General features: G+C 35.5%; 1 protein-coding gene across 8 annotated transcripts in view; it reads left to right on the top strand.

Annotated features, from left to right (window-relative positions):
• Positions 1-23066, top strand: part of dpp6b (dipeptidyl peptidase like 6b) — a 138532-nt gene that overhangs the window by 100059 nt on the left and 15407 nt on the right. For 6 of the 8 annotated variants that reach the window (XM_089131416.1, XM_089131417.1, XM_089131415.1 and 3 more), the window contains 9 exons: positions 2005-2119; positions 5049-5147; positions 8723-8835; positions 8929-9003; positions 9165-9217; positions 10019-10100; positions 16568-16688; positions 20189-20343; positions 22082-22179. In XM_089131416.1, the coding sequence (XP_088987542.1) occupies positions 2005-2119; positions 5049-5147; positions 8723-8835; positions 8929-9003; positions 9165-9217; positions 10019-10100; positions 16568-16688; positions 20189-20343; positions 22082-22179 (911 nt within the window). The other 2 variants (XM_039693214.2, XM_089131418.1) reach the window with 2 other exon arrangements.

Raw genomic sequence — 23066 nt, 5'->3', positions numbered from 1 at the left:
TATTTCACATTTATAAAAACCACCTGTCACAAGGACATCCAGAGTTCTTCAAAATAACACATGGAGGACGTTAAATGCCATTTTTATATTTATTTATGTTCTCCCAAGCCAGTAAAGTTGTGCTCACAGGTGCCACAGCATTAAAAAATTACAAAAGAAAGAAAAAACAACAACAACAAAGTCAATATACCAAAGACACTATAGCCTTGAATCAGGTCTAATACTTCAATCACAGTACGCAGTTGATACAGTATTCGCTACCATCCGTCTTTTACCCTCCTGATCACTTCATTCTGTGAGAATTTATACACCTGGGTACAACCATTTCTCAGCAGTCATCACATGGGGAAGTAATAAAGATCATGAACAGGTAATAAATATCAAGTAAAAATATTTTGTGATCAATACTCAAGTAACTCTATTTTCTCTATGTGATCTCTAACTCTATGTGATCAAGTAACTCTATTTTCTTCACCATACAAATTTCAATAACAGTACAAACTTCAGCAATAATTAAAGGAAGTACACATTAACATCAACCAATTCCCCTTCCTTTCCCACCATACTTGGTATCTCCCACTTCCCATGATGCAACACAGCACAGGTATAAAAAACATGAGAAAAGGCCCTTCCAATCTTTTACCCAAATCAAGATGGCCGCCATCATGCTTCTCCAGGTGACAATTAACAGTCTGTAGCAAACTTTAAATGTCCTCAGGGTTAGTGCCAAGGTGGCTAGTCTGAGACACAACAGTATAGTTGAAGATATATTTGTGTGGTTAAGCCATTTCTCATGTCGCTGGTACACTAAGGTAAATAAACAGTCTTTTAAAAACCAAGTATGTGTTCTTGTGTTTTGTAGAAGGCTAACAAGGGGTCACAAAGAACTGAGGGTAGCTCTGTGACACCACCCGTATCTAATTTTCGTGAATGTATGCTTTTTTGGAGGTTCCTGCTTAGAACAAATTTTAGTACAAAAGTTACTGATGAATCGTGATTTATTCACACATAATTTCATGCATAGGCACAGTTAAGGAATAAGGTGTGGTAATGGTGTGTTACAGTGATTTTTAACACATTGTAAGATGTGAAACAGCCGTGTCATTTAGTTAAAGTGAGTTTTATATTGGTCTAATCAAAAAGTCATGGTTTTCAGGTTTAAACCTCTTTTGTTTGTTTGGTCTAAAAAACTAAAACCACTTTCCATGGAAATTAAAAATAGTGTTGATGTGCAAAAAACATACTAGTTTTACTGATGGCAGACATGATTTTAGTTTTTTTTTTTCTTCTGGTGTTTATTTTTAGTACATATCAGAAAATATGATGCATATTTTAAAAGGACAGCAATAAACATTAAGGTCTTTCAAAAGTGGTCTAGTAAACTAAATGAAACATGAACAACTTTTGTTTATGGTTAAATTTAGTTGTAAAAAGACTTGGCCTACATTAAAGGGATAGTTCACTTTGAAATTCATTTTGGTATGTTTTAGCTTACCTCAAGGGCTTCCAAGATGTAGATGTCTTTGTTTCCACAGTATTTTCAATTTTGACATTTTTCGGTCAAACTGCTGTTGCCTGTCAGTCATATAATAGGTCTTAGTGAGTTAGGAGTCCTCTCGACTTCTTTTAAACTGTCCCAGACTTAGGTGCTACTTTTAGGGCTAAAATGCTTCGTGAATTAATCTTAGTGAAAAAAATGAGGAGTCCTAAAGTTAAGAGTGACACGCCCATTATTTTTAGGAGTTGCTCCTAAATTCGCCAGTTAGGAACTACATTTAGCCTTAAAATTCTTGGTGAATACGGCCCCAGGTTTTTTTTCTGGTCAGTGGCACAATTGTTTTCTGGAACTGCAAAATAGCACTGGGGAATGTTTGCGCTGAAACACACCTTTTTTGCGTCGATCCGCCCAGTGAGCGCAAGTTCATTCCCTAGTTTACCGACGTGCGTCTCTGGAGGAAAAAAGGTGCAAGATAGAGCCCTAAATGTCTGTGCTTGTGTTTTCAGGAGCTGGTTGGGAGTAGCCCCCCGCAGAGGAACTGGAAAGGAATCGCCATCGCCCTGCTGGTCATCCTGGTCATCTGCTCTCTGATCGTCACCTCCGTCATTCTACTCACACCAAGTAAGAGATGTAATAATGCAACACTTAATACAGTCTGTGTAATTTCATATTTTCTTTTAGCAATCCGTTTTGTGTACTACACTGTAAAAATGAATATGCTTTATCTAATCAATAAATTTGTGGTAACAGATTACAAGCAATATTATTAATTAAATTGAACAAATTAGAATTGAGTAATAATTAATCAAATTATTCCTTAAAAGTTAACCATTTCAAATGAGAAAAGTTTACACCAAAAAATTAAACAAAAATATCTGTACAGATGTCAAAGATTAATTAACAACTATTTATTTTATATTGCCAACATTGAAGACACCTGATGTTAACAAGCAGAATCACTGAAGGAGAAAAACAAACACTGAGCACCATAATGGTGACTTAAAATATATGTTTTAGTAATTTTAAATTGTTAACTTTTAATGAATTAATTTGATTAATTATTACTCACTTCTATTGTTTAATTGAATTAATAATATTGCTTGTAATCTGTTGCCACATTTTTTTTTTGATTAGATAAAGCGCATTCATTTTTACAGTGTAGTTTAGACCAAAGCTATCCCTCCAATCAATAATGTGACTAAAATATTATGATATAATCTTATTGAGCATACATTTTTAAACTGTAATATTTTTAGTGATGAAGCATTTGGCAAAACATCACAGCATATTACTATTTTCTGTAAATAAAAATGTATAAATGAGCAGCCTGTCATTACAGCACCAGAAATATGTCACAATGTCACAAGCTGCGCTACTTTTTTTTTTTTTTTTTTTTTACATATTCATTTACTCTTCATATACTGTATGCCAACAATTGGCTCATTTGATTAAGTTGTTTGTTTTTGATAAAGCTGATGCTTAATTAAAGATAAACATAACTGAGAAGTCTCCAAAGCTATGAAAGAGCAACCCGTGAGCAATCATTTTCCTCTGGGTTACTTCTGGTATTGTTTTTCTTAGTACTAGTGAAAAACTGTGTTATTAAAGCAGGAGAGACAGAGATGCTAAGCAGACACAAAATTCCTCAAAGTTGGAGGATCAAGTATGATGATTTTCCAGGGTAATAATTAGTATAGTATATATAATTATGGCTTTTTTTCATCAAAAGGAAAGTAAGCCAACGTTTTTCCCCAGAGTTCAGTTAAGTATTACTTTTTTTTCTTCAAACACCAGTGATAGAGGATGTATGCAAACACTTATCAACTGTTGGAGAGCCTAAATTGGGAGTATCCTCATGAAATGAGTGTGCTCATTTTTACAGTGACTCCTAATTGAGGGTGAAGGCAATTCAGTGGTGCTTGCCACTGAGAAAAATGCCATTAAAAACCAAAGCCAATTTTAAAGCTGTAGTCTGTATGGTGGCTTTCTTGCTTGTACTCCTTGAGTGCAAATTGTTAAACTACTTCTGAATAGACATTTGTTAGGTAGGGAGACAAATGTGGGTGAGAAAAAAAACTCTGTCTGATTAGATCACTGTGTGCAGATCAATAGAGCTCCAAATAGAATGAGACACACTAGGGATCCCCAGTCTCGCCCTCCACCTCGCGTCAGCTGTAGTAATTGGTTGTGGACCTGCAGACTAGCGAGGGAGTTGTTTGCCAAAGCCAGATCTCACGGGACAAGAAGCCAGACAATAAAGTGGGAGCTATGCATGCATTTAAAAAGAAAAAAAACTGTTGTTTTCCCTCAATTTGTTTTATTTTATTTTTCTTTTTGTGGTCTGAGATGGTTTGTAATACTAATTCTAGAGTTACTTTAAAATTTTGAAGTTTGAACATAAAAAATATGGTTGGTTTAACTTAAAAAATTAAGTAACCTGGTTGCCTTAAAATTTTAAGTTGATTGAACTGGAAAAAGTGAGTTAATACAATGAAGGAGATTGATTTAATCATCAGAAACTCAAAATAATAAGTTATCTGAACTAAATAAATTATTTATTGTTGGTATTTTCTTAGATGTATCCATGTGTTTATACTCTGTTTTATTTTACCTCGTAGGTAATTGATTACCATTGTTGGTATTATTATAATTGTTACCTGAGTTCATGATCATGGTGCGTATTTAGGATATGTTTTGTTTTGTTTTGGTATTGTTTTGCCTTTGATGAGGGAGAAAGGGTTTCCCTTCCTTCCCTTCTCATGTTTTCATTTATGAACTTATATTCAGAATTGCTATCGAGTATTATGATATTGTGTAAGGAAGTAATTATTATTGTTTTGTTTTTCCTGTTTTTGGTAACCGGGGTGGGTTCAAATAAGTTTGACTTCTATCCACTCCGTTTCGAGCAATAGATTTAGGTTTTGTTAAAGTCGATGTAAATATTATGAATTTAAAGGCTTGTACAGATTAACCAAAATGCTGCGCATTGCCTTGTCATGTGTAACTGTATATTGCTCGAAATAAACAAATAAATAAAAAAAATAAATAAAATAAATATTTAAGTTGATTTGACAAAAGAAAAAATGTTGTGATAACAAATCTTGAAAATATTTTTTTTACAATGTATCCATGACGATATGTTCACTTTACCTAAAAAGAGTACTTATTATATACATAATATACTTAAATGTGACATATAATGCCTATTTTCACAGGATGTGATTTAATTGGTGTCCCCTGAATGAGAATGAAAAATTTCTGCTCAAAATACCCCCCAGATCATTTCTTATTGCTTGTCAAATTTGCCCCTTTTTGGGTGTGAGCAAAAACTCTCCGTTTTTGTGTGTGTGTCCCTTTAAATGTAAATGAGCTGCTTATCCGCCCCCATTCAGAGAGGGACGATAGTTTACACGAGCTTTAGATATTCCGGAAATAACAAAATGATAAACTCCTTTTAAGTGTCATTTTAAACTTTGTCCAGCAGTTTGTCTTGACAATCTTCCCTTTTCTAGTCTGCTCTTGTAATATTGTCCAAATCTTCTGCTCACAGGTGAGGATGACAGTCTGGCCTCCAAAAAGAAAGTCACGATTGAGGATATCTTCAATGGAAAGCTCGAGGCACACGACCCTAAGGCAACATGGCTTAGCGGTGAGTGGCAGTTGAGTTTTACTCCCTCTCGTTCGGCTGCTATAGAGCTGTGGGTGGATGCAGTCACTTTTTTCATCATCTCTTAACAACAGAGAGAAATTGCATCAGTATCTGCATCTTAAGCTTCACACTGATCGAATGCAATCTCTGTGGTACTTCAGATGAAAATCCCCATTTAATATGGACAGGTGTGGAGGTATACTCTTACCCAGCATTGCATATTCTTTTCTTTGTTCGGTCTGGGATTCTTTCAAGTTGGTTTAGACGCTCTGGGTTTTCACAAAACACCTAAAACAAATGACTCTGTCACTTTATTGCCTTTTATTGACTGTAAAACCTGGATAGGGCTATGTATTACTTTTCATTGCTTAAGATTGTACAGCAAACCTGCTTTTACAGCTGGTCAAGTTGGTGCATGTTTTTTTTTAGCTGTTTCAAACTAGTTATTATGATCATTAGAGACATGATGGTATCAATTGTTTGCTCAATGGGATTTTTTGATGGGTACCTGTTTTTGACCAGGTAGACAATATTTATATTTGATAAAGTAGTTTTTAGCTGGTATACAACCTGGACCAGTAAAAACTAGCTGCTATTACCACTATAGCTACAGTGAAACTTGTTTTTGAAATATACTTTTTATACAGTAGCCTAGATCTCTGTATACCATAAAAAATACAAGTTTGCAGTATAAAACAAAGGCTTATACTTAGTGGTCAACTTTAGACATTTTAACTTTAAGTAACTTTGCAACTGCATGTCAACTACAGTACTCGATAATCTAATGACTGCTTGTTAACCAGCCCGTTCTCATCCTTTAACGTCATATAGAACGCTATATGACAAAACGGCGCTATACTACGCACATGGCACCCTTTATCGTTAATGTAACACGCGAACCCAAGACGTTATAAATCCTTTAGCGTGAATATGACACGCACACCCTACCCCACACCTAAACTTAGCCCTCACAGCACGTGTTATATTAACGATAACGGGTGCCATGTGCGTAGTATAGCGCCGTTTTGTCAATAGCGTTCTATATGACGTTAAAGGATGAGAATGCGTTGTGTTAACATGTAGGCTACATGTACAGTTTCTCTACTTCAAAATTTCATTAAAAAATATTTAATTCAATGTTACTTGCCATTTCTTTGTATTTGTTTGCAAAATTTTATACCAATTTCTGAATCATATCATTCATAATTTTCCAAAAGGACATATTGTTATAAAAGTCGTCTGTTGAAGATGGTAAATAGATGGGTCAGGCTAATTAACCATGAGAGCAGAGGTTGGCATGACCTCACAAAACTGGCAAATCCCCATCCCCAAGAACTCCACTTGTTCCCCGAACTCTCAAAAATGGGATCTTGCTCATTGTAAATCAGTAGCACGACTGTAAATCTGTGGCATATTGATCCACATTAGCATGTCACAATCCTCAACAACATTAGCATGTTTTCTGTTTTTGTTATTGTATTATTCCATGTACAAATACACTGTCCAGGGTCATATTAGAATGACCTACACTCTCAGAAAAAAGGTACAAAAGCTGTCACTGGGGCTGTACCTTTTCAAAAGGTGCTAATATGTACATTTCAGGTGCTGATATGTACATTTTAGGTGCTAATAAGTACATTTTAAGTGTTAATAGGTACATTTTAGGTGCTAATATGTACGTTTTAGGTGTTAATATGTACATTTTAGGTGTTAATAAGTACATTTTTGGTGTTAATATGTGCATTTTAGGTGCTAATATGTAAATTTTTAGTGTTAATATGTACATTTCAGGAGCTAATATGTCAATTTTAGGTGCTAATATGTACATTTTAGGTGTTAATATGTACATTTTTAGTGTTAATATATACGTTTCAGGAGCTAATATGTCTATTTTAGGTCCTAATATGTATATTTTAGGTGCTAATATGTACATTTTAGGTGTTTATATGTACATTTTAGGTGCTAATATGTACCACTAAGGTACCAATATGCAGCCTTTGGGTGCAAAAGTGTACCTTTTGAAAAGGTACAGCCCCAGTGACAGCTTTTGTACCTTTTTTTCCTGAGAGTGTATATGCACTGCAGCATAATCGCTTAAAATAAAAAATAGAAACTGGCATGTACAGTATGCTTGCTGTAATGTTTTTGCACAGTATCACCGTAGATAGTACTCACTGAGGTTGTTCTGGTTTATGTCTCTAATTCTTAGGTTTTTGATGGTACCTTATTTTAGCTACTTGTATAATTTTTATGAGATTTGAAGTTATTTTTGGGAGGTTGGAGAACGGGGGTGTCCTTTGTTTGTCCTTGTTTATATTAAAAGGGTGCAGCCCTGGTGCCTTGTAAACCATGCAAAAGATGTTTTTATCTGCATTTTGATTATAATTTTTTGTTTTGTTTTGTTATTCTGCTCCTGAAAACGCATTTGTTGATTTAAGGCTGTGTTTACCTCTGGGGAAAAAAGGCCCATTATTCTCCCTCAGACATGCTCCACAACTCCACGTCAAGCCTTTTTAAAAGCGATCACTCGTCTGTATTATTTATCAAGGCGGGCGCTATCTGCATTCAGGTCCGTAGCAGACTTGTTTACCGGGGTATAACATTTACAGCCTGAATAAAAGAACACAGCCTTGGCAAAATAGGAACTTTTAAAGCTAATGCTTTAAAATGAGCTGTAAAAACGTTTTAAAGGCTATTCAAAATAAATCAATGAATACATTTATATGCATTATTAAAAATTAACCCCCAAGCCATTTTATGCGCATAATACAACAGTAGTTGTCCTTTCTCATCAGATTTAAAGGAGAACTCCGGTCAGTTTTAACATTGAGCTCATTTTTTTGTATATTTGGAGTGCTGTCAGTACAGACAAAAACGACAAAAAACTGTGTTGCCTACCGATTGATTGTTAATAACATTGATAATAATAATAAACGTTTCTTAAGCAGCAAATCAAGCATATTAGTATGATTTCTGAAGGATCATGTGACACTGAAGACTGGAGTAATGATGCTGATGAGAATAAATAAAATTTTAAAATACATTCAAATATTTTAAATTGTAATGATATTTCACAATATTACTAGGGTGTTTTTTATATCAAATAAATGCAGCCTTGGCGAGCATAAGAGACTTAATTTTTGTGATTATCTGAGGTGGGGTGTGTGTTTTCTTTTTCAGTTTTATGTTTAAAACTGAGCTGGACACCTTTTTGTTTGTTGTGTTGGCCTTTGACCCCTCCTGAAGCTTATGTTTCGCTTCATTTTTTTTTTAAAGCAATAAACACCCATTTAAGTTCATTCGTTCTGGATGTGTGTTACTGGGGCTGGAGACGCTAGTTCATGTGTTCTTTCTCTCCAAAATGTGTTACTGCTATGGCTATTACCCCAAGACTAAAAAGTGCTGGTACTTAACAATATATACAATCTAAATGGGAGTTAAACTGTAATCATGCACATCCAGCTGGGCAGTATCACTCTTTCGAGGTTAATTTTGTGATAATGACCGGCTGACTGTACATTAATTAGATATTATGTACATCAAAGATAATGTTTTTTTCTTCTTCCTCTTCATAGACACAGAAATGCTGTACCATACCCGTGAGGGAGATCTGGTGAAGCACAACTTTCTGACAAATACCAGCAAGACTTTAGTGGATAAAAAGATGTTTGAGAGTTTCCACAGCCAGGTTCTTACCGCTTTGATTGACAGCAAAATATGCAGCTTTGTCGATGTTTTGTTCTTGTAAAGAAAAGTAACTTTAGAGCGTTTTTTGTTTCAGGTATCCCTCAAACCAACCGAATACCAAGTGTCTCCTGATCTAAAATATGTGCTGTTGGCCTACAATATTGTGCCGGTAATTGCTTGCTATTCTGATTTATAATGTGAAGAATCTAATCAAATTCTCTTGTCTTTTGTTACTAAGTTCTGTTGCATCTGTTGCATCACATCTCTTTGTGAAAGATGACACCGTGTGCGCTTCTAAAGGACATCTCGTCTGCTCTCTTTGTCCCACAGCTTTATCAGTATTCCTTCATGGCCCATTACATCATCTGCAGCCTTGATTCTCCGTAAGTCTGGTTGTTTTGACCGAATCCTTTCAACATTCTCCCTGGTTTTAGTTTCTACTGTCACTAACTCTGTCATGATGAGGGTTCAGCTTACTGAGCTTGATAGGATAGTGCCATTGTAGAGAACTGAATTGTGGGTAGCACTGCCACCTAGTGACATTGTGTCATTTCTGGTCGTGCCTGTGCAAACATAATTTGTCCTCAGAGTGGGTCTCCTCTGATCTAAATGAGTCACAACTCATAGCCTTTAACGTCTCAAGTGAATTCAGATTTTGACACATAACATACATCAACACGATAATTGTTGAGGGCACTATGGTAATTATGCTTTAAATAGGTTAAACGAGTACACTACACGCACATCTTTCTCATTCAGTATGACACACACACACTTTCAAAGTCTCTCTGTCATTCCAACTGAAATGAGATACACATTTGACTTCTATGGTGTCGCATCACAATATGAATGGAAAGTAACTAACAAACACACATGCAGTCATCCTACACTCTTAGAAGTAATGGTTCTATTTAGAACCAGAAATGGTTCCATCCCCCGCTTCATATATTGAACTCCAAAATGCAAAAACAATTTTTTTTTTTTTGGTAAAAGGTTCTATTGGCCAAGTATGGAACCCCAGGGTTCTATATAGAACCCAGAGGAACCCCTTTTTAAGAGAGTATAGAACCTTTTAAGGGTTCCAAATATGTAGCACTGATAGAACCTTTTAAGATTCTACTATATATGGAACTTTTTCTTCCAAGTGTGTATTCTTGTTTTGAGAACGGTTTGTGTTTTGACAGAGAGAAAGTGGAACTGACCCCTAATGAGGTCCAGAATACCGCACTGCAGTATGCCGGATGGGGTCCCAAAGGACAGCAACTGGTAAGAGAATCACAAACACATTTGTGTCACCAAAAAATAAACTCCAGTATAAATGAACCATCACAAAACTAAGAGGTTGGTTTAATATACAGTTTCCTAACAATATAGCTTGTACAGTGGATCTAGAAAGTCTACACAACCCGGTTACCATGAATGATATTTCATGGTAACCAACCAACCACATGTCCATCATTCTGCTCAACATTTCCATGAATAAGTGTGAAGCAGCACCTGATGCGCTGTGGATCTAGAGATGTGAGCTGGTCATTTTGACCTGATTGTGTCTGTGTCCTGCTGGCAGAGCATTAGTTAGTGACAGATGGCGGCAGCATGACACTTATTTCAGTAGAGCTGATTTTAACTGCCGCCTTTCTTGCTGATCTTAAATAGTGGCGTTTGCTAAGGGACTCATTACTATTAGATTTAAACAAACCTCGAACTAACTCTTAACTTAATTATAGTAATCCTCATCCTGCACTATTTGTGCTACAGATGTGAGTGATATGTCAAATTATGTGAGTTTTTGAGGAAGGGCGTGCTATACTTTTCAAATTGATCTTATTATTTTCATCAAGCAGACATTAAAAAAGCCGGGGGAAATCCCATACACTGTAAAAAAAAAAACACTCGTATTTGTCTTGTTTTCTAGTACAACAATCTAAACATTAGGACCAATCTAACCAAATGAGTAGTTCACTTTTCAAAAAAACTTTTGCTGATAATTTACTCACCCCCATGTCATACAAGATGTCCATGTCTTTCTTTCTTCAGTCGAAAAGAAATTAAGGTTTTTGATGAAAACATTCCAGGATTTTTCTCCATACAATGGACTTCAATGGGAACCAAACGGTTCAAGGTCCGAAAGACAGTTTCAGTGCAAACTGTTCAAAGGGCTTTAAACGATTCCAGACGACGAATAAGGGTCTTATCAAGCAAAACAATCGCTCATTTAAGAAAATAACTAACAAAGTTTAAGTTTTATAAGCTTAAATGGTTGCCTTGCTCTGTTCTGTGTGACTCTCCTGTTCAAACTCGTTCATCAAAATGAACGAATCTGTTTCCGAGTCAATTCGTTTGTTTCGTTCGTTGAATGAACCAAATGACTCGGAAAAAGATTTGTTCTTTTTGATAAACGAGTTCGAACAGGAGAGTCACGAACGCGCATCACAGAACAGAGCAAGGCGACCATTTGAGCTTATAAAACTTAATTGTTCAAAATCAGATAACAGACAAATCTGAACAGATTGCAAAATATGACCAAAACAGAATATACAAATATAAACAAAGCACCTGAAGAGAATAATTTAAACTTTTCTGTACTTATAAACCCTCCAAATATCCAACAAAATGCATTCAAGGGCTAAAAAAGTGGATTTAGCATGATATGCCCCCTTTAAATTTAGATGCATTTACTTGAGAAGCAAAGTTACTTTAAGAGGTTATGCCTTGTTTTCTGAAAAATGTGTAAATGAAGTGAGAACAATAATCTTCCAGTGGGGTGAGAAAAATAATCTTGCTTTCCGTTTGTGTAAGTGTATTTTCTCTGACTCCTTGGCTTTTTTTTTATTTCCTGTTTCAAAGTAAGTATACTTTTAAGTCTAGTAAGAATTCTTATAAACAAAAAATGAGGACAGAAAAATAAACTAGATTCGATATTTGACAACACTTATGTACTTGATTCAGATTGTACTGGAAAACTAGACAAAAATACAAAGTAAGAAAGTACATGTTTTTGCATTGTACATATTGACAGCAAATAAGTCGAACATGGGCACACGAGCATTACGGTTTATATCTTGCTAACAGGAACCTCATAAATATGCATCACTGCACTGTATTTACATAATGCTGCATGTGCATATTTGTTTTCGTGCATCATAGGCGAAGCACACATGCATGCGTATGTGCTGTGTGTGTGAGCGCAGCATCAGGTGTGTCATTTTGTGGATGCCCGTTTGCTGCCCTGCGCTTCAGTGATGCCTCCGGCAATTAGTTTTCCTTGACAGAGCAATCAGCAGGGGCCAGTGCAGCCAGAAACTATACTGAAGGTCACGTCCCAGACTCCTCCGGGGGGGCGAGAGTGGGAGACGGATCAAAATGGTGGTCATGGAAGAGCAGAGATAGAGATGTAGAGGAGCCGTCACTTTAGGAGAAGGTACAGACAGCGGGACGGGGGCCAGAATGTAGAAACATACCACTGGCTCTGTCCCAAAACCTGCTGACCTGTCACGCTGTGTACTGTCTACACAGGCTGCTACCTTCTAAAAGCAGCAATGCATAATGCATTATATCAATATGAGGGATTATCAATTTATAGATCAAACTCTGTTTGCCAACAGGTTCTGACACAGTTTTCCATGTTATGTTTTCCAGTTATTATGTCCCTGTTAGTGGGACAAATCATGTGAAACAGTGAAATCACTCATAGTCAATTAATCTTTTCCATCTTGAAGGTGTCTCAAAAGTGCTCTTCTGAACAATGATGATGTATTTTTGTAGACCAACCCGGAAGTTTGAATCACCCAACTGGATTTTTCCATTGGCTTTGAATGTCTTATGCATTATGCAAATTTGTTACAAACCTACGTAGGGCAAAAAGGAAGTACAGTAAGGCTGGAATTAGAATTAGTTAAAGAGTTAAAGAATTTTTTAACGTCCCAGACAACTTTTGTAGTAGTATTTAGCCACTTGTTGGCAAAAAAGCGAGTAAATTATGCTTTTTGTGTGATCTCTTTAAAGGAGTAGTTCACTTTTGATAAAACTTTTACTTTTAATAATTTACTCACCCCGATGCCATCCAAGATATCCATGTCATTCTTTCTTCAGTCGAAAAGAAATTAAGGTTTTTGATGAAAACATTCCAGGATTTTTCTCCATATAATGGACTTCAGTGGGAACCAAACGGTTCAAGGTCCAATGGTCCAAAATGAACAAACGGTTCAAGGTCCAAAATGAATGAATCTTTTTCCGAGTCATTTGGTTCATTCAACAAACGAACGAATTGACTCGGAAAAAGATTGGTTCATTTTGATAAACAACCAGGAGAGTCACGAACGCGCATCACAGAACAGAGCAAGGCAAGCATTTAAGCTTAAAACTAACTTTTTTTTTTTTTATTAAATGAGCGATCGTTTCGCTTGATAAACCCTTATTCATCATCTGGAATCATTTAAAGCCCTTTGAAAAGTTTGCAGTTTGCACTGAAAGTGTCTTTTGGACATTGAACCCTTTGGTTCCCAATGAATTATCAAAAACCTTCATTTCTTTTCGACTGAAGAAAGAATGACATGGATATCTTAGATGACATGGGGATGAGTAAATTATCAGGAAAAGTTTTTTTTTTTTTTTTTAAAGTTGACTTCTCCTTTAAGCTGAACTATATTTTACAGAACTATGTTTCTGTGAATAAACTGACTATTCTGGTGACTATCACTGTGAAGCTTGTGATCAAAATAGTTGAATACAGCAGATGAGTTGGAATACCAACCAGTACTCAACTAGTACAGTGACTCAAAGTGGAAATGATTTGGGATGCTCTACAAAGGCAGCAGATTTATGCATCATAGAAACAGCACTCGAAGGGCCCAATTGATTTGTAGTAGTTTGCCATTAACATGTTGCTTAGACAAAGTCAGTTTAAACAAAGTGTGTATGCCTTGTTGCTCAAATAAAAAAGTTGCTCAAATACCTGTTTTGCTCCAAGAACATGTCTGTGATGGCCTAAAATGCACTTTTTCGCAATGATTTTTTTTTCGCTGCCTGTCGTATGTGTTTCTCTCCTCATTAGAATGGCTATAGCTGTGATCCATTCTGTTCAGCCCATGTGAATTCATTAACAACAGAGCACTGAGCCATTATCTTCTGTCTTGTCTGTGTCCCGTTAGTTGTTCCACACACTCTTCATTCACAGTAAATGACAGTGATTACATAAATGCATAATAACAATAACAGATAAATAACAGGGCACATTCGCAACCATTAGTCATAGGAAATACAAAGTCCAACCATGATTCACTAACAATGCAGCAATAAGACAAAACCACAGATGTAAAGTTCTTCTTAATAAATCATAATCACAGATTTTAATGTAGTACATTTATCAGTCCTCATTCTATCTAAGGATACATATTTTTTTTTAACAGTTATCTGAGTTGTAAGCCCAACCTTGGAAAAACACATCCACCAACACTAGACACATTCTCAGCACACTGAGGCCTAATGTGTCACACACTTAGAATACAAGTAACGCACTGCAAGACAAACATCATTTCTGCAGATAAAAAAAATTAAAAGCCTTTCTACAAAATAGACCCTTTTCACACTTTCAAAAGCAAATCAAAGTAATTTCCTGCACACTATCATTTCGTAAAGATAACTTTCTGCGGTGAAAATTATAGTATTGGAAATTACATTTTAGACATACTTGGAATAAAGTGACTGAATCTTTTGTCTTGCTAGCACAATTCTCTATATGTAATTTTACAAAAATCTGATTTATTTCACCCACAACAAGAGAATACTCTTGTTTAATATTTCAAAACATTTTGCTCTTTAGTGACACTAACAAATTATTTTGAGCAAAATTGCCGGAATGATGCCACAAGTGAGCTGTAAATTGATGTAATTTTTCTCAGAAAATATTACAGTTGTTTGTTTTAAATAAAAAGCCATTCAAAAGTTCTAAAAATGAATGAGGTTTTGACGTTTCCAACTAAAAATAAAGAAGCTGAAAAGCTTTTGAATCTATTGTGAATTGAATTGTAAAGCTCTCCTCTTAATGAAATATTGGGTAACACTTTATTTTACAGTGTCTGTTACATATTACATGTAGTTACTAGTAATTATTATAAATTGTGCCATGTCAAAACGCTTCCAGCCCAGAAAACACCTCAGAATTTCATTAGTATCTTAATCCTATTGTATTTCTTTGTGCTACTTTTTGTGCTACAAATAAATTATTTGTTATTAGGACCTTAAATTTATACTCGGCAAGCCAAAAGTAAAAACTCGTTGGCGAGCATATGAAACAGTGTCACTCACCAGTTTGCCGGTAACATTTTTATGAATTCTAACAATGCAGGAACATGAACAAATGAGAACGACGCAGGGGATAGTTGATCGTTTCATCGTAACGAAAGTTTAAGCTTTGTGTGGAAAGTTTTGTGCACGCGCACATACTAAACTGAACTCTCTGAGTCTTCTTTCAATAGTATTTTGTGACATTTTGTGTGAATTTGTCCACTCAGATTATCCTAGTAAACATAGTCGGTTATGTAAGTGAATGGGTACGTTTTAAGTCTCTGAACCTGAAAATTGTGACTTTTTGCTGGTATCTGAAATTTGTATCATTACTGCCTGTCATGAACTGCGTGTCAAACTGTTTCATGGCTAGTATAAAATATTTATGGTCGGTATATTTTGGGCAGGTGTGACAAAGTTAGTTTTATGTCTGGTTTATAATCATTTGTAAAAAAAAAAAAAAAACTGCAATATTCCCTAAAAAATAAGAACTGAGAAAAAATTGTCTTTTTTTCAGGCATTGTGTGTTAATTTACATAAATTGGTGCAGCATCTCTTTGTGGGATTTTGGCAGAGCATGATTCAGCTGCTGAATAAGTCCCAGCAGAGCTTTACACACACACACACACACACACACACACACACACACACACACACAGCTGTCAGTCATCCTGCAGACAGGAATCTGCCATTAACTCTGATTACTCTAGCATCACACAACATTGTAAATATTCGCTTGAGATTTGCTTCCAATACAGAATAATGTTATGCCTAACCATCGAATCGGCTTTTCAACATTCATACAAATTGTGACATTCATACATGTTTCTTTGTCCCATAGAGCATTAGTAGAGTGACCTTGCGTTCTTTCAGCAGCCTGGTTTCTGGAAGTATTTTTCCCATTGTTTTCTTCAATTGCATGTCCAAATGTATTCATTAAAGCTTTTTAAGCCTCAAAAAACATTTTAAAACCTGAATTAAATGACACCTCCAAAGATACCAGGATGTATACTTAAATTATTGTATGAATGAACTACTTACTTAATTTCTCATATAAATCCATTACTGTAATGATAAAATACAATATATTTGAAACCCATTGTAAAATATATAGAAATGTATCAATAGTTGAGTGTGGTGAGGTGAACAGGTCAGTTATGTCATTCACAATGTTTTATTGGATTAAGTTTTATGGCATGATTTCTGTTTATATGGGAACTGAGACTTGGTGAGATATATATTTTGAGGATTATGGGTAGTCTTGTTCTTCACTGTGGATTTGTAGTTTGTAGATCTGAGAAAGTTCAATACATAATTGCTAATTCAATTTCCCCATTAAGAAAAGGATGGGATTTTTACATATAACTCTAATCTCTCCCCCCCAAAAAAGGCCACAGACCAAAAAAAAAATGGTCTTTCATACATCATTTGTTTTTGTTTCCTGACAGATATTCATCTTTGAGAATAACATCTACTACAAAGCGCAAGTGAACAGCGCATCAATCCGCCTGGTTTCCACGGGCAGTGTGGGAGTTATATTTAATGGACTGGCTGACTGGCTCTATGAAGGTAAAGCCCACAAGCATGAATAATAAAAAAGACAGAAGTGTGTGTGTGTGTATGTAATAAAAGAGCAGACATGATTGTGAGTGTCTGATGTGTTTAGATCTGTTTATTTGTGGATGTCTGATCCACCTATCAGATTCAGCACATTTCTATGAATTACTTTTACTTTGATCTAAACTTTACTGGAATATACTGCTTTGCTCATAAGTTTACAGATCTTTCACAAGATTTTAGGATCATTAAAATCCATTTTGGTTTTTTTAGAATCTCTGATGAAATGGACACAACAGATATTGAAATGGATTGATATAATAATAATTTTACATAATAATATTATGTTTTACAATATTATATAAATAATGTTTTCAACAGGATAATTTGAAATTACATTTGTCAAATGACTTAAAAATTACTTCTAGTTCTGTAGTTGAACATGTAGTTCATCTGGTTTGTTTCTTGGTCTTAATTCTGGAAACTGAACTTGCTTTTGCACAAAATCCATCATTGCAATGAACAATAGTCTCTGTAAATGTAATTAGCCTTCACATCTGTATCTTTTCATATTCAAAAAAAAAAAAAAACAAGGACCTTTTCTGACAAATATGAAGGGAAATTATTTGAGAAATCTGATCTGAACTCTGAGAAATCTCTAAACCAGTTCAAGGCCGTTGTGAGTTCATTTTGACAGCAGTAGATGTTCAATATCTTAAAAAGCAGGCAAATATCTAACATTCCACGATAAACTAAAATGACATACAGTCAGAGTGATTTTAATTTGATTCTAATCATAATGCTTAACATGCGACGTATTGGACTGAACAAATTCCAGTCCTTGATAATGGTGTAGATATCACTTATGTTGGTCTATGAACAGCGCTGGGATGTGATATCAAGATTAAACCTTTTTTATAATCCATTGTGCAATATTGTTCAAGTGTATAATCCCCCACAATATCCAGATTTTAATGTTTATAATGATTAATGTTCATCAAAAGGATTATGTTCATCTTGAATTTGGATTATTCATCTTGTGATTTTTGCTGAATGTTTACACACACACACACACACACACACACAGGGCTTTTTAATACATTTTTGCTTCAATAATTTTAATGTGTATTCCAAGTAATTTTCAGGACATTTCATCCATCTGGAATTAATTGGAAAGTACAGTTAATTGTGGGGAAGTAATGCCCCAACTGATCTTTTTTGGATATTTTTGGGGTCTTTTTTTTTTTTTTTTACTGCTGAATTTTTTCTGTAATGGGTAGGGTTAGTGCAGGAGGATAGAATATACAGTTTGTACAGTTTCAAACCATTACTACATGCACATACCATCTATAGTACTGTATGTCCCCATAAAACATGGAAACCATGTGTGTGTGTGTGCCTACTTAACTATATTTTAGGGACAAATTTGTACCCAGAAGTGACACAATCTCCAAACACCTCCCTTTAGGGTCGTCCTCATTTGTGAATCGGGTATAAAATTAAGTGCTTATAAATTAATAAAAATGCTGAAAGTTTTGTGTGATGGGTAGGTTTTGTATAAGTGGATAAAATATACAATTTGTACAGTAAAAAAACATTACGTCTATGGAAAGTCCCCATTTAGATAGCTAAGTAAACGTGTGTGTGTGTGTGTGTGTAATGGTCTGTACTTTTAAAGCAGGTCATCAGCAGCTCATTTATCCTCCCAGACCTCTTCATCGGGGTGTGTGTTGCGTGAGTTTTGGTTCTGCCACTAAAATCAGTTTGAAAGATCTGTAGCACCATCTTCCTCAGGTGCGAGTGATCCTGTCTTCAGAAACACACACAACCCTTCACTTGGCTTTGCCCAGACTCCAACAATGATTTACCGTCTCCATTTGGGGCTTGCTTGTTGGGGGAAATAAACTTGATGCAGTTATTTCTTTTTATATCGCTTTATTTTTTAAAAGACAGTTTGGTTTTCAGAACATTAGAGGCAAACAGACCAATATTATAACCTTAATCATACATTTCCATATGGAGATTGTTTTTCCTCGGGCACATTGGCTGTGGGTTTGTGTGTGATACATGCTGCTCAGTAATTGGTTTTATCCTGAATTAACATCTCAGTCTGTGGCTATTCTTAGTCACATGCTAGTACAACTTCTGTTTATTCTCTGCTGTGTAAAGATCTCTGCTGCCATCCTGTGGTTTCATATTTCAGAAGAGATTGTATTTTATCAGAACAGACAGAATGAGCATCGCTTCACTGAGAAAACTTTAAGGGATAGTTCACTCAAAAATGCAAATCCTCTCATCTTTTACTTACCTTTGTGTTCATCGGTGGAACATAAATGAAGATATTTTGAAAAATGTTCAAGCTGCTCCTTTCCATATAAGAAAAGGGTGTTTTATGCATGTTTGTTGTATAGAAAACAAATTTGTTTAAAAAAATCAGTAATTAAAATAAAGCTGAAATAACATAAAAATATAAATATTAGATGACAAACTTCAACTTATTTTAGGGCTGTGAAACGATTAATCGCATCCAAAATAAAAGTTTGTGTTTAATAATATATAATATATGTGTGTGTAGTGTGTATAATTATTTTGTATATATAAATACACATGTATATATTTAAGAAAAATGTGTTATTATATTTATGTATAATATTAATTTTGTACAAATATTTCTTAAATGTATACATGTGTATTTATATATACAAAATAATTATACACACTACACACACATATATTATGTAAACACAAACTTTTATTTTGGATGCAATTGATCGCGAATAATCATTTCACAGCCCTACTAATTTTTTTTTTTTCAGTTAGTTGCCAGTTTCATTAATTTAAGTACTAAAACTGAAATAAAAAATAATTAGACATTAGAAAATGACTCAAAAAGTACATAAAATGACTATACATAAAAAGGCCAGGTGCTCATGTGGGTCATGCTGATTTCAGTTCAGACTGTTTATTATACAAAATGTCTGGCTTACTCATTAATTTCTGTTTAAATGGTTCTTAAAAATCAAGTAGATGCCACAGATGTTTTTAATGCCACCGTTTGTATAAGAATTTATGCAAATATCGTGAATAAGGCCAATTGTTGCGGCATAAAAAAAATAAAATCAGCCACGTTGGTGTTCTTCTTGTCTAGTTCTGGTTACATAATGGCTTAATGAGCTTCAGGGGTCCATTTTGCAGTGTTACCGGCAGTCATATTTTTCATTCTCTCGCCTGACGGTCGTGTTGTTCCTCCTGTCAGCTTTATAGAGTGATGGATGAGACTCCTGAGGCAAGAGCCTAGAGGCAAATGGATGTGATAAATCACGCAGGCTGTTTTTGCACATGTTGCACTCACGTATTTTGCAGTGTGCCCTCTGTCCATAGCCGCTAATATGCGTTAGTCATCATGCAACAGAGCTTTTCAGTACATGCGTCACTTGTTTGCTTGGTAATGCTTCATAAAGCTTTCATTTTGTGTCTAATACACTTGTGTGTTCATTTGCTTGTGCTTGCAGAGGAGATTTTCCAGAATCACATCGCTCACTGGTGGTCCCCAGATGGTCTCAGACTGGCATATGCCACCATCAATGACACTCTGGTGCCGAAGATGGAGATACCCATGTTTACAAGCTCCCTGTATCCCAGCGGACAGGAGTACCGCTACCCGAAAGTAAATCTCTGCTGGTTCTTTTTGTAGTTAAAGCAAGGCTTGGTTGTGTGTTCCTCACTGTATTTTACAATGTCACTGTGTACTTGAAATGGGATCTGATTGGCGGCCTAATTGACATTTAAAGGGATATTCACCCAAAAATGAAAATTCTATTGTCATTTACTCACCCTCATGTCTTTACAAGTTCATAAAGAGATTGTAAAAGTAACTCATACTTCATATAATGAACAGTTTTCGTTTAGGCTTAATATATAGCACTCACATACAAACACTGCTAAACGCACATACAAAAATTGTCAACAAAAACTCAGTCAACAAACGGGGAGGGAATTTTACAAATATACTAATTTTGAAGAAAAACGTATGGGTTTGAATTGACATTATGGTGAATTAATGTGAAGCCAAGTCACCTTTATTATAGCGCTTTGTACAAAACAAAGTTTCAAATCAGCTTTACTGCGATAAATAAGAAAACAATGATCAATGGTGCAAACAGAATTTAATTCTGCTGTAAAGCAGAACACAATAGTGTCCTTTTTCCAGCTGAAGTCAGTTCAATGTTGATAACATTCAGTTCAATATCAGCATTGATGTTGCAAAAACTATCATTTATGAAACCTTAAAGGTCCCCTGAAATCAAAATGTAAGTGTGAATATGTTAGACTTAAGGGTATGAATAAGCTGGTGTGTTCCAAAAACCATCACAAATATCTCCTAAATGCAAATTAAGCATTCAAAACTTAGTCTCTCACTTCCACCTAAAATGGATCACAGATTTTTATGACATCACTGCGCACTTCAGCTTCTCGTCAGATCTTTTGTCCGCCCCTATATGCTATAAATACCACCTGGCCAAAATGACCATTGACATGTCACAGAACAACATAGGTTGGAGATGTGCGTTCGATTGCTCAAATGCTCGAGTTTCCTTCTGTTTTCCAACTGTACGTTGGTTAAGAATGAAATGGCTAGAATTTATTCACACCTCTACTATTGAATCCAGCGTAGTATCCGCACTCAGATTCGCTTTCATGGTGCTGTCAAGTGTGAGGTAAACTAAATGCTATTTGAAAAGGGGGAGGAGCCATTCAATATGTCCCGCCTTAGCTTCCTGTTTCAGTGGAAATTACGTCAAAGCATCATAAAGCTGCGCGTTCGAAGGCACTTCAGTGAGTCCTAAAGTTGAATCAGCTATAAAGCAGCTCTTTGTTGTCAATTCAGTTCTCATCCAGTCAAATCAATAATATTGCTGAATATTAAGTGTTCTCAACAAAGCAAGCCGAAGGTGTGACAGTGGCAAGGAACTCAAACTCTGTGAAAGAAATGGAAAAAAACCTTGGGAGTAATCAGGCTTAGTCGGGGAACCAATTCTCCTCTGCTAAACACACATGGTGCGATTATCATTCCAGCTTGCGTTACGAATGATGACAGACTTTTCTATTTTGGGTTAACTTAAGCACCTTAGTGACATAACTGAATAAGGTTTAATAATAGTTAGCCTATGGCAAGCAATAACTGTCAATCTGCATGTTTCTTGTTTTACATACAGTAACACGCAGTTCGTGATTTACATACAGTTTTATCCAAACACATCTTACAGTGCATTCAATGTATCTTAAGAAATGAACCCATGAACATCCTGCTTTATCAATTGAACTTTAATGGAATAGATAAAAATGGTGAGCATATACAGTATGTTGTGGTGTTTGTCGTGAATGATGACCGAATGTCTCTTTAGGCCGGGGAGGAGAACCCTGACATCTATTTGTCAGTGGTGAGTCTGAACGGCCCTTTACACACAGTGAGGATGAGAAAACCAGAAGACCCCAGAATCAGGTGAAGATATGCCAGTGACCTGTTGTCGTTTAGTAACTTTATCTGTTTCTTTAGTCAAGTTTATGGTTACTCATAACATGTGTGTATATATATATATATTGAAATGTAATTTATTCCTGTGTTGCAAAGCTGAATTTTCAGAATTATTACTCCAGTCTTTAGTGTCACATGATTTATTTGACAGGGACAATGCAAACAAACATAGTGTCAATACCAAGCATGTCACTGAAGTGTTGCATATAAAGTTTATAGCTGTTGCTAATTTTCAACTAATTTTGATCCTTCTGAAATCATTCTAATATGATGATTTCATTACAAAACTTTCTTCAGTCGAAAAGAAATGAAGGTTTTTGATGAAAACATTCCAGGATTTTCTCCATATAATGGATTTCATTGGGAACCAAATGGTTCAAGGTCCAAATGAGAGTTTCAGCGCAGCTTCAAAGGGCTTTAAACGACACCAGACGATGAATAAGGGTCTTATCTAGGACCCTTCGAGTCATGACTCGAAAAAAGATTTGTTCATTTTGATGAGTCATGAACGCTCATCACAGAACAGAGCAAGGCGAGCATTTGAGCTTATAAAACTTAAACTTTTATATTTATTTTTTAAATGACCGATCGTTTCGCTAGATAAGACCCTTATTCATTATCTGGTGTCGTTTAAAGCCCTTTGAAGCTGCACTGAAACTCTCAATTGGACCTTGAACCGTTTGGTTCCCATTGAAGTCCATTATATGAACCAGTCATGACTCGAAAAAAGATAGCTAGCTTGGTCAATCAGTAAATGCTGTCTGTCAAATTAATTCAAACTAACAATAAAAATGTAATATGAACAAAACGAAAACAGGAAAACCCGGGCTTTTATTTTCCCTTATCGTCGAAAT

This window comes from Pimephales promelas, chromosome 5 (assembly GCF_988280905.1).
Source record: "Pimephales promelas chromosome 5, fPimPro1.hap1.1, whole genome shotgun sequence".
In the NCBI taxonomy this organism is placed as follows: domain Eukaryota; kingdom Metazoa; phylum Chordata; class Actinopteri; order Cypriniformes; family Leuciscidae; genus Pimephales; species Pimephales promelas.
Note: the sequence above shows the minus strand (reverse complement) of the source record. Positions and strands in the feature narration are given on the sequence as shown.